Source organism: Cavia porcellus, unplaced genomic scaffold (assembly GCF_034190915.1).
Source record: "Cavia porcellus strain 051 isolate PalLab524CR breed Dunkin Hartley unplaced genomic scaffold, mCavPor4.1 scaffold_6, whole genome shotgun sequence".
NCBI classification, from domain to species: domain Eukaryota; kingdom Metazoa; phylum Chordata; class Mammalia; order Rodentia; family Caviidae; genus Cavia; species Cavia porcellus.
In genome coordinates, this window is record NW_026947489.1 from 46,624,139 (window position 1) to 46,636,633 (window position 12,495).

Genomic DNA, 12,495 nt, shown 5'->3' on the forward strand with positions numbered 1-12,495 from the left:
GTGTGTGTGTGTGTGTGTGTGTGTGTGTGTGTGTCCCAGTGCTGGGGTTGGAAACCCAGGGCCTCATGCATGCTATGCAAATGCTGCACTACTGAGCTACTGCCCATACACACACCAACTCCCTGGTGTGGTATTTTCTCAGCCAGAGCCCTCTGCTTAACAGCCGCCTCGCTCAAAAACAATGCAAAAAGAAACTGCTGGGCAATGCAAGCAGGAACTTTTCAAGAACTTAGGATCCAGATGCACGAGCGACGCACTGTGATCAGGATGTGAACCTCTCAGACATCTGCCAGCTATCAGGGCCTCGGAGCACTTACTCTGGCCTCCTTCTCATCTGCTCCACATCCAGCGACGAAACAAATGTTGGCCTTCGGACAACATCCTTCTGAGTCTTGGAAACTATGTTTGTCTGAATCATCCCTTTAGACAGAAAAATAAAACAATCAAGAACAATCCTAGAAAATGACTCGTTTCAGAGGTGATTTACATGGCAAATGTACATGACCGAGTTGTCATGTGTGAAATCAGATGAAAACTGCTCAAGATAAGACACGTATATCCCCCACTGCTTATTCAAACACTCAACATGCAGTGTGCTAAGTGAACACTCAGGAGTAAGCATAATATTGAAATTAAAGCTGGATGGTAAAAGAGGAGAGCTGGGATACCAGATGATCAGACATCATGCGTGCACGCGGCCCCACACCAGAAAGCAGTGATTATGGGTCAGCGCCTGTTAGCCAAATCTCTGAACAGCAAGTGTGAAATGTTATTTACAATTAATGCGTGCTGTTGGCCTGGCTCCACACTGTGACAGTGATCCTTTCATGAAGTAAATCATGCCAGGCATGGTGGTGCACGCCTATAACCTCAGCACTCAAGAGCTGAGGCAAGAGGATTGCCACAGGCTGGAGGGGGAGTTCAAGACCAGCCTGGGCTATGTAGTGAGTTTAAGGCCAGCCTGAAATACATAGTGAGATCCTGTCTCAAAAAAAGAAAAAAAACTTAGTCATTATATATGGCTAGTAAGAGCATGAAATAGTACAAGTGCTCTGGAAAATAGTTTGGTAGTGTCATAAAGTTAAACATGCGCTATTATATGACCCAGCAGTTCCATTCCTGGGTATTTAAAGATTAATAAAAACCTAAACATAGAGACTTCAGAACAATGTTCACAGCTACATTATTCTAATAACCAAAAAGTGGAAACAACTCAAATGGCCATCAACTGAGCAACAGATATAAAGATGATAATGTATATCTTTGTATATATGATAATGTATATCTTTATAATGGAATATTTGTATATATGATAATGTATATCTTTTTAATGGAATATTACTCAGTAGCAAATCTATTACACATGCAACAACATAAATGAAAACCATTATTCTTCGTGAAAGATGCCAGCTATGTACAGACTACACACTGAAAGAGTCCATTTATATGAAGTTCTAAAAAAAAGCACAACTGATTTAGAAGGACATAAAGCAAATCAGGTATAGCTTGTCACAGGAGTAGAGGATGGCAGGGTAGACAGGAACTGACTGCAAAAAGGCAGGGGAAACATTGTGAATTGGTGGAAATGTTCTATGTACAGCTTTTCATAGAAGAAGATTAGGGTGGTTACAGGCATCTGCTAGTACTCAACCAATGACACACTTGCGGTGGATGCATTTTGCTATAATAAATGAAGCCTCAATGAAGGTGATGTGTAATGAAACAGACAGCACAATAAACAAACAAGCTAGTTAGACCGTTCTGCAGTGCTACTCAAATCTTTCATGGTGTCTCTGTTTAAACAAACAAACCCAGGTTTCTATCTCTCCTTGAAGACTTTCCTGCTCTGTGAAACCCCAAGCATCTCTGCCCTGAGACCTGGCTCTGCTGTCCCCTGCTGTGTCCTCCACCTGGGGACCCAAGCTGCCGCTCACTCCAAATCCTCTGCAGATCAACTCGTGCTCTCTGTCACCTCTTTCATTCTCTGGGTACTTTATCACAGTGTTTTGCTGACTTGTCTTCCAAAAGACCAGTGCCACCATCACCAACAACAACAACAAAAAATCTACAGTGCTCAACACACACAAAATAAACAGGATTCAAATCTCAGATACTATATGGGAAGTGCAAGACCTGAGAGTTTCATTTTTGCCAAAACACCCCTGGGCTGGTCCTGGAGTCTCCAACCATGAGCACAGAGGGTCCCAGGGTGGTGCAATGGGATAGTACTTGCAGAGGGAGTGCAGTTTCTGCCCTATTTTCCCACGAAATATGGCAGAGGAGTTAGCAGAAGCTGAGCAGAAGACCTTTGTATACTGGCTTGAGTTAACATTTAAAAAGACAAAGTGCTTTAGTCGATATGGTGGATGAACCATCAGTCTAGATGAAACGGCAAGTTTCTAAAGCTCTGAATGTACCCAGAGCCTCACAACCACTGTTGCATTCCACAGCACCTGAAAATTCAGCTACCCCCTGAGAATCAGCTCAAGCCTGAGGAGCTAACGTGGCCTCCAAAGCTACTTCTTTTCCAGATAAGGGTACTGAGGCAGGGCAGGCTGGGTGTCTTTCCCCAGGGGTATAGTAATTGTCCCTCAGAGCCAGGGCGCTAAACACAGGCCTGACATCCACAAGCACTCCCCTCGCTAAGTGAGGGGTGTGGGGACACTCCAATGCTCCCGCTTGCCATGCTGTGCTGTGTTCCAACAAACACACTCACACACACTCACCTTGGAAACTCAGCTCGTAGTTCCGGACACCCGCCTGAAATGGTACAACTCCCCTTGGACAGCTCTGAAAGAAAGACTCCAGGTATGAAGAGTCGACATCGGAACCTGGCTGGTTGTTACTCTAATTTTTAAAAAAAAGTGAAAACATCATCAGGGTAGGTCTTCAGGAAACTTCTACTGTCGTATCTAGTCTGATTTCAGCCATGGCTTTTTGGGGAGTGCTTTTTGAGATAGGGTCTCCCTATGTTGCCCAGGTTGACCCTGAACTTGCAGCAATCATCTTGCCTCAAGGCGGTAAAACTCTTGTTTCTCATGAACTAGAATATGCTAGCAAAATTCCTAGTGGCACCCATGCTAGGGAGGAGCTCACGGTCCCTTAGATAATATTCTATACGCTCCAGCTTTCTGCTGCATCTGTGCCCACCTCTCCCAAAGGGACCTGTGCCCACCTTTCCTGAAAGGAAGAATGAAAGCCCAGAACGAAGCCATCTAAGGAAAATGTCCCAGGTCAGGAAGAGCCCGAGCTGGTTTCCTTCACCAGCAGAGAATGGTTGGTGCAAAGAAGCTGCATTCAAACATCTGCACACAGGGCAAAGTGGATTGAAGCTGACTGTGTCTCAGGGACAGAACCAGGACAAAGGGTAGAAGACTCTGGCAGAACTTTCTAACCTACAGCATCCAACAAGTCATACCACGAAGATGTATGTTGCCAGGGAAAACTGGAAGGGAGATAGATGGTGGCCATGGATGGATGAGGCTTGCCAAACTATCTGCCTTCTCTGACCCAAAGAGCAGCCAACACTTTTGGGCTTAGGAATTTCTTGTCTCTATAGTTGAAGTCTCATATCCACCCCCTGCCCACTCAGCTGTGTAGAAGCCTGGCAAAACAGGCCACAGCCTTTCAAGTTCTGACATGCCGCTGAGCAGATGTGGCTGATCTGTGCAGATTTCCCTCAGCTGTGGGGTATCACCCTTCACCATAAGAACATGGTTGCTGGTACAGGGAAGGTGTCTTTCACTCCAGAACTTTACCCTCTGGTCTTAAGAAACAGAAAGATTACAGTTATCTTTTTTTTTTTTTTTTTTTTTTTTTTTTTTGGTCTTTTTGAGACAGGGTCTTCCTATGCAGTTCAGGCTGGTCTTGAGCTCATTCTGTAGCCCAGGCTGGTCTTAAACTTACAATGATTCTCTTGCCTCAGCCTCCCAAGTGCTGGGATACAGGCATGCGCCACCACACCCAGCTTAGATTAACCTTGCACCTGCTGTTTTTCAAGTGCCTTTAGCTCAAAATAGTTAATGTGCCAGAGTGGCTTATTTTTAACTCCTTCAGTTGCCTGGCTGTATGTGGCTATAGAGCACTTAAAATGTGACTGGTGCAACCAACTAGTGGAACTGAATTCTTGATTTAATTTAAGTTTAAAATGAAAAAGCCACATGAGTCTATGAGTTGTCAAGCCAGATGGCCCAGAACTGGAAGATCATCAGTCGGGCATCTCCATTCTGCACTTCCTGGCCTTGCCTTCACACTGCACTTGTGATGTCCATAGACTCTGATAGGTGGCAAAGTTCCCACGGGGTTACCTTCCCCTGGTTGAGTCTGCATCACAGATGAATCTCAGACACCAACTGATACACACACTGGTTTGCTCATGTATGACCCTTACAGACGAACAGGACAGCAGCCCTCTGAAGTCATGATGTGTGACAGCCAGGTCACACAGCTGACTGACCGAGAGGGTCTCCATCAGGACCCAGCTCTCCAAGTCTCAGGAGACCTTCTTCTCTAAAAGTGTGCTGTGCAGATCAATTATCAGGTGTCTCTTCTGCGATCTATTCTGGCTGTGTCTGTGCTGAGCTGGCCCAGCTCCTTGGAAATCTCCCAGACAGTGCTGTCTCTTAGTCCTAAGTGACAGGCGGTGGGTGGCAAGCTTATGAGATGCTTCCTTTCAGCTACCATCACTTAATAGCTGTAATGTATCCCAGCGTATACTATAGAATCCCAGTTCTGGGATTTTCCACCGCCAGCAGGAAAGAATGACTGAAGAGTTGAGTCTTCAGTTATTTATTCTCCCACAAGAGTTGGATGAATACCTCAGTTGTAGTGGATAGGTCTTCGCTTTGTCCTGTGTCTCAGTTACTGCTTTGAGCTTGACTTTCCAGAGCTGTGGCTTGCTCTCGCTCTGAACAGTTCTCCAAAGCTACAGATCCTGCTATTCCCCACGTGAGTTCCACAGCTCCACAGGTGAGCTGTGTGCTGGTAAACCTCTGCAAGGACCTGCAATTGAGTGTCCTCCCTGATGATATCCAGTGACTATGAGGGCCCACCTTTTGTAACCATCCTATACTATCGCTGCCCAATTGCCCATCTATGCAGCCTTCTCCCTGTCCATTCTCTACCTAGGTCCAAGTTCTGGTCAAGCATCTCAACTTCCATAAAAGAACACTGTTCTATCTTCCAGAGAGCTTGTGTCAAGGAAATCCACCTACCTTGTGTTAGTAAAGATATTTGCACCCTAAATCCTGTAACAGAAATTCCTAGCCCAGAACTCTCAATTGCCCAACTCCTATTCACAAGTCAGCTACAAGAAATAAAATCTGCATGGCACTATCTGAAAGCTCCAGAGCAGAGTCTGTCCTCTAAACCGTCCAACCTGTGCACTGAGTCAAACCAAGGAACTGTACCATCACACATTAATCTATGAGAAAACCCAGTTGTCAATCATGTTCTAGATTCACATCTCCTAGAATCACTCTTCATTTTACTTGGACAGTCAGAGAAAAACTAGGACCTTTTTTTTTAATAACAGAAGTGCCAGCAATGAAATTATTCACATTTAATGAACATAGAACAAATCTGTCTTATATATGAAATGAATATAAAGTTATATTCTAAAAATTTAGCATTCAGTGCAGACTGAAAGTCACAGAGACGACTTTGCATTACAGAGTACAGGAAGTCTCTTTACATTTTGCTAAGGATTATGATCTATGCAAGGTGTATAAATTTAAATTAAATACCATAAACTACTTCCCATTTGTCTTAGTTACTTTTCTTGCTGGTGAGACAAAATACCTGACACCAACAGCCATAGTCTGTAGAGGTTTCAGTCAGCTGGCAGGGTGGCACGGCAGTGCGGCAGAGCAGCATCGCAGAGGATAATGGGAAGGGTCACCCTGGGTGTGAGTGCTGCTGTCCCTAATGGTGTGTGACCTGGATAGAGTGTAAGGGACAGGAAGAGGGCTGCTGTGCCACTTGATTTTTGCTGCTTTCTGCTTGCTGTGAGCTGTTTCTCCTCTGCCAAACCAATCAGTGGACTGAGTTAGTAATCGCACACCCTGGACCCCAGCATCACACATTCTAGATTCAGGCACCTCTCAAAGGCCCCATCTGTGACTGCATGAGGTCTTGGGGGACATCCAGCCATAACACCACCGACAGGCCTTTGTTTTGGCTTGGTTTTGGTATTTCTGGTTTTCGTGTGTTGATCTGGTACTTGGGACTCCAGTGTCACTAGAATACAAACATTTCCCAACCTTTCTCCTTTACCTTACTGAAAATTGCAAGGGCTTGACATACCCACTGAAATCTGTAGTTATTGTTGGTTGGTTGGTTGGTTGGTTGGTTGGTTGGTTGGGTTTCAGGAGTACGAAGGATTGAATCCAGGGTTTTCACACTGAGTTATATCCCTGGCCTCCTTTTAACTTTATTTTTTGAGACAGGGTCTTACTAAGGTGGCCAGGCTGAGCTTCAACTTGCGATTCTCCCATCTCAGCCTCTCACAGTGCGGGGATGACAAACACGTGCCAGCATGACAGACTCACAGTTAAATAACCACGGCTTACTAAGTAAAGGTTATCATTTCTAGTTTCACAGGTGCTGATGGACTCACTTCTACAGAACTGCGCTTTGACAGTCTCCTTGCCGTGAGGATCGATGGCACTGGCACCGAGTCGGGCTTTGCTCTGCATCCTATTTCAGCAGGGCAGCTCCACTCTAGGTTTTTGGAAAGGGAATTGGATAAAATCCACTGCTCAGTTTGGAAGATTTTGTGCTACGCAGTGATGGGAGGACTGTTTATCTCGATCACCCTCCTCTCCCCTGCATGCCCTGTTCCCTCTGTGAGGCCCACAGGAGACACTACACCCTGAGGCACAGGGGCGCTGCACACAGCCCAAGTCTGTTTGCTTTGCCAGCCGGCAAGGCTGCTCAGAGCCAAACCCAGGGGCCATGGATGGCGACTCTGGAGGACCCTACGCTGGCAGAGCCTGCCCCTAGTTTGTCTTTGGGCTTCATTTAATCTCCTGCTTTTATTTTCTCTTTTTTATGTCTCTGGTTTCATTATGTACTTAATCTTAATCTCTCTCTCCCCTGTCTGTCTCTCTCCCTTCCTGCTTTTTATTTTATCCTAAGAATCAAAGGAAGGGATGCTCACAGAAGGACAGCAGCTCAGTTTATCTAAATTTCTATTCTAGAATCTTCTAGTTCCAGTCTTTTATGTGCAAACTGACTGAACATTGGTGACCACCTACACCAGACACGTTTCATTGCTTGAACAAATTAACACAGCCCCTGGTACAATTAACCATCCCAGTCTCCCTGTTGGCCTAATTTTGCTCTCTTACCCTCTTTTGTTGGCCGGTGTGGTTTAGATTGAAAATGGTCCCCCAAAGTCACAAATGTCTGAGGTGGGGCTTTTGGAAGGTGACTGAATCATAGGGGTGCTCTATACTCAAGCAGATCACCATTGATGAGTTGCTCCTGCTCAGCCTCCCAAGTGCTGGGATTACTGGTGTGCACCGTCATGCCTATGTCAGCAATGACTGTTAATACTCAGTTATCTGCTCTATACCTGATAGTGAGAAAAGAGGGCCATAGAGCCAACTCAGATGTAAAGGGATCCCTTAAAAATAATTAGTAAGCAAAGTAGGGTAGCACACAGCTATAATCACAGTATTGTGGGAGGCTGAGACAAGAGGATTGCAAATTTGAGCCTAGCCTGGCAACTTAGCAAGATCTTGTCTCAAAATAAAAAATACTATAAGGACGGAGCATGTAACTCAGTGCACAGGCCCTGGGTTCAATCCCTAGTAATAATAGATTTTTGGTTCCTAATCACAGTAGGAGAATATACTTGCTGAAAAAATGTAAAACCAGCTGTGTATAGAGCAAAAAACCAACAAAAAACTTCTGCCTTACTTGAAATATTTTTAATAGGTTTTTCTTTTTAAATTGTGAAATTTAAACCAGAGCCTCCCACAAGGAAAAACAGTACTCACCCTTTCCCCATACTGAATCCAGTTGCCGAGTTCATTTTTCCAATACCAAATCCACTTGGTGGCGAAGACAGAATTGGCCAAGTTCAGGCCCGATGAAGGAGTAGAGATGCGTCGAATGGGCCTAAGACCACAAGTCATTTTCTGGAAATCGAGTGTATGATTTCCTACCGAAATTCTGAGAGAGAGAAAGTATAAATGTAACAAGATGCTTCATTGCCATCCACTTCTACAGTTGTTATGGCTTGTGTCTCCCAAAGCCTGATGGTGGCTTTTCAGAGCTGGCTGGATCTGGAGTGCGCGACCCTGGGATGGATTCATGGTGCGATGCTAGGATCAAGGGCACTAGGGTTAAGGGTGTGAGTGCTACCCATCCTAAACAGCCTGGATAAGACACAGGGAACACAAAGAGCTGTGGTTGGCCCTTGTTGCTGTGCTTCCTTCTGCCCACCACAAGCTGTTTCTCCTCTATGATGCCTGTCTGTTATATAGCCCTGCCTTGGAGCCAATCACGGACTGAAACGTCTACAAACTGTAAAGCCAAACAAACTTTTTCACCTTTAATTTGGGGTGTTAGATATTTTGTCTCAACAATTTAACATTAAAATTTAAAAAACTACAAAGTGCTCTTTTTTTTTAAACTAGGAATCGAATCCAGGGCCTTGTGCTTGCCAGGCAAGGTGCTGTACCACTGAGCTATATCCCTGGCCCCTGAATTAATGTTTTAGGACTGAGAAAGATTTTGAAGTTTTCTTTCCTTTGTTTTTAATGCTGTAAATAAAATCTTAACTTTTCTTCCTACAGTTCCAGGTATTACATTTGAGAGAAAAACTGAAATACTTCCCACATCACACATTTAAGAGTGTCACAAAATTTACTGTTTCCTCAAAATATATCCTCAAATAAAACTGCCCATAAAACAACTGATTGGCTCAATATTAGAAAGTAAGTTGGAAACTCTCATTAGGTCCGTTTTTAAAATTATTTATTACCAAAGTGCACTCTAAGGCTCTTTAAGGGAACTGGCAAAGTCAAAGTCATTTTCATAATAATGTTAAGGGTTAGGGATATAGCTCAGCAGCGTAGTGCCTGCCTGCAAGTGCAAGGTCATGAGTTCAATTCCCGGTGCCAAAAAATAAATAAATAAAATAAATATATATACATATCAATATATCCATTATTTGCCTTTTTTGCTTTCTTACTGTCTTTACTGTACAAGTTTTCTACAGGCTGCGTGAAATACGATTTCACAATAGATTAAATGAACAATCCGTTCACCTTCTATGAAGGCAGACATTAAAGACATGCCCAAAAATATAAACCTACGACATACTTCTCCATAACATTTTTTTGTCTTGGAGAACAGTCATTGTCATAGTTATCTATGTGTAGGTACGTAATTACATACACATAGTTATGTAGAGATGTTATTTATGTTAACATATGATTAGTTTATTGTAGTCACTAAGTGGATCCATAAATATTTAATTTTCTCAGTTCTAATTATTAATATGATAAATCCTGGTATCTATGATCAACATAAACAAAGTCTTTGAGACACCTGATATATTTTAAAAGTGTTAAGGGATCCCAAGGCAAGAACATTTGAGGGTGACTACGCTAAGTAAGATCTCTTCCATCAGTCAGGTTAATTTTGACCCCAGGGGACCTGCAACTATATTCAAAGACACTGGGGTTGGGTAGAGAGACTGGTGCTTACTGGAATCAAGAATAGACACCTAGGGCCCGGGAATATAGCTCAGTGGCACAGAGCCTGCCTGGCAAGCACAAGGTCCTGAGTTCAATTCCAGGTACCAAAAAAAAAAAAAAAAAAAGAATAGGCCTAGAAGACCACCAACCAGTTCCCCACAACAAGTAATTATCTGGCCCCAAATGTCAACATGGAGTTTCAAAGTTGAGGAACTTCTGTGTCTACCAGGGGGTTGGGGTGGGGCAGGGATTAGAACCTAGAAATGAGGGAGCAGCTGATACCACCCTCTGCTGACTGCATGCAGCAACTCAACCCCCATTTACAGTTTACTAAAGTATGTATTGAATGAAAAATACGCAAACATCTCACACACACAGAATTTCCTTGGAAAATGAGGATGCACCCCACATTCCTGCACATCCCAAGTAAATATGGTCACGTAAGTATCACCATTTCAGCCCCCAAAGGAACAGAAACGTAAAGTATCCTCTAAAACACCTCCAGAATAAAGAGCCAGCATAAGGAAAGTAGAAAATGCTAAAGCATACAACACATTTCTGCTCTAGAACTACATCGAATTATTCAAATCATACTTAACAATGATTAAATTAAGCCAAAGGCTCATTTGTTCTAAAACCCTCAGTGCTTTCTGAGGTTCTGTGATGAGCTTCAAAGACTGTGAACTGACTTCTGCACTGTGCTTTTCTGTGTGACTCACTCACTGACAGATAGCAACTAAATAAATAATCGCCACTGTTAATTTACTGCAGTCAGCAAGTGTTTTCAGAATCCCTAGAGGCAGTCAGATGTTTTGCCCCGTAAGCCAAATGCTCTGCTTTCTTTGATCTCATACCCCAGCACAGTCACCTACTCACATGACGTTCCGGGGGTCACAGTAGGCCTTCTCGATCTTCTCCATGTCCTGGAAGTCCACCCAAGTGTGTGTCATCAACAGCTGCCACTGGTAAGGCAGGTGGAAGTGAATTTTGCTGCAGCTGCCTACAAGGACAGAAAGATGATCTCAGGGCCCACTGGGGGATTCTGATCTGCTCAGCTAAGTTCACTGTGGATTTGTCTTCCCCGCCCTGTAGGGTGTTTCTCACCTGTACCTTTGCTTGTGCAGGTGCCTGTTTGCTGTGCCCTGTGACCACCACTCAGGAGGTTTTATTACCCACAAGAATGAATCCAGAAACACAAACTCTCCATTCCCTACGGAGTTGGTGCTATTTTCAAATATGCAGGTAGCCTTGGTGCACCGTCCCCATTCCATGGCAAAACAAGACGCTCTCCAGCAACAAAAACAACCACTCTCATTTCCTTGAAACCCTGGCCTAAAATGCAATTCCCCCAACAACTAATCTCACTCTGTTTTGCTCTAATCTGGATTTCCCATTCCCTTAGCCAGCATTCAACAATATAATTTGAGCTTAATATTACATATTTATTTATTTTGTGCAGTGTGTGTGTGTGTGTGTGTGTGTGTGTGTGTGTGTTGATTCCCAGCTTAATTACAAACATTAAAGAAAATGTTTTGCTTCACTGTTTTGCCTGCATGACTGGCATGGGGCTGGGCACACTAAAGATAGTCATTAAAATGAATGTTTGCTAAATAAGGAATCAGTCTTACAAGCCCAACATTCAAGGATGCCAAAAGTAGTTCTGCTTTTCAAGTTAATTACATATTATTGATTCTGAAATGTTTAAAAGATATGCAACTACTTTAAAACAAAAAGACATCACAGGGAAATCCACAGGATGTGTGTTGCTCAAGATGTGGCTCATCCAAAGAAGGGAGGCACTCACCCTAACCCCCACTGCACATCCTAGTAGGATGGAGGGGAGGGAGGAAAGAGTGTGTGCTGATGAGAACCTTTGTGCTTTGCTGGTGAGAAGGACAAATGGTCCAGCCACTTCGGAAAATGGTATACCCAAAGCTAAACACAGAATTACCATATGACCCAGCAATTCTACATGATATTTACTCCAAACACATAAAAGGAGGCCTTGAGCGTGCATGGCTATGCCTATGTTCATAGCAGCATTATTCACAGTGGCCAAAAGGTAGAGGCTCACAGGAAGCTTTTGGTACTCACTGTTAAACTGACAGCAGTTCCGCAGATAATCTATACAAATGTCCTGTGCGCCATGACAGCCCATCCTAGATGTGGTACTTGTAACATCAGATCCGGAATCTGTAAAACAAACGGGAACACATGCATGCTGATCTTCACATCTGAAGCAAAAATGGAAACAAATGGTCTCATACAGGAAGGAATATCGAAGAGAGGGCTATGTCCAAGAAAACTCCTGGGATTTGTGCCTTGCTCCTGAAGGCCCAGATGGCCCCTCCAGAAAATAACACATGGATATAGGGCCACGTGTAAGCTGTGTTTATCTCTTAAGCTAAAACCTAACTATAGTGCTCCCGTTGTCAGCACTCTCTGCGTGTGGTTCTCCCAGCAAGTCCTGCCTGTCTTCCCCACCAGTGCTAACCAAACCCTCCATCCCCAGCCCTAAAGACAGAGCTCCCAGCTGTGCTACTCTGCTGTTGACTCCATATGTGGGAGTCCCCTTTATTGAGGACCTACACTGCATGGAGATTGGGGTCATCCTCGAAAGCTCACTGGCAGAGCTAAGAGGGCTGTGCAGAGTTCTAATTTGGTCTCATGGGCCGAAGTTCTAGTGCCTGAGAAAGCAGAGGAGACCAAAGCATCCTGTGGATTTGTGCAGGGACAGAGCTTTCCCCAGAAGTGGCTGGGATCTGGTTTCTTTCATTCTGACTTC

General features: G+C 44.0%; 1 protein-coding gene across 2 annotated transcripts in view; it reads right to left on the reverse strand.

The window, feature by feature from the left end:
• Zc3hav1 (zinc finger CCCH-type containing, antiviral 1) overlaps positions 1–12,495 on the reverse strand; it is a 55,261-nt gene that overhangs the window by 11,952 nt on the left and 30,814 nt on the right. The window contains exons 5-9 of one of the 2 annotated variants that reach the window (XM_063250566.1): positions 11,805–11,903; positions 10,587–10,710; positions 8,004–8,178; positions 2,727–2,790; positions 318–420 (exon numbers count right to left, since the gene is read on the reverse strand). In XM_063250566.1, the coding sequence (XP_063106636.1) occupies positions 318–420; positions 2,727–2,790; positions 8,004–8,178; positions 10,587–10,710; positions 11,805–11,903 (565 nt within the window). Of the gene's footprint in view, positions 1–317; positions 421–2,726; positions 2,848–8,003; positions 8,179–10,586; positions 10,711–11,804; positions 11,904–12,495 lie in introns of both variants that reach the window. The other variant, XM_013158707.3, reaches the window with a different exon arrangement.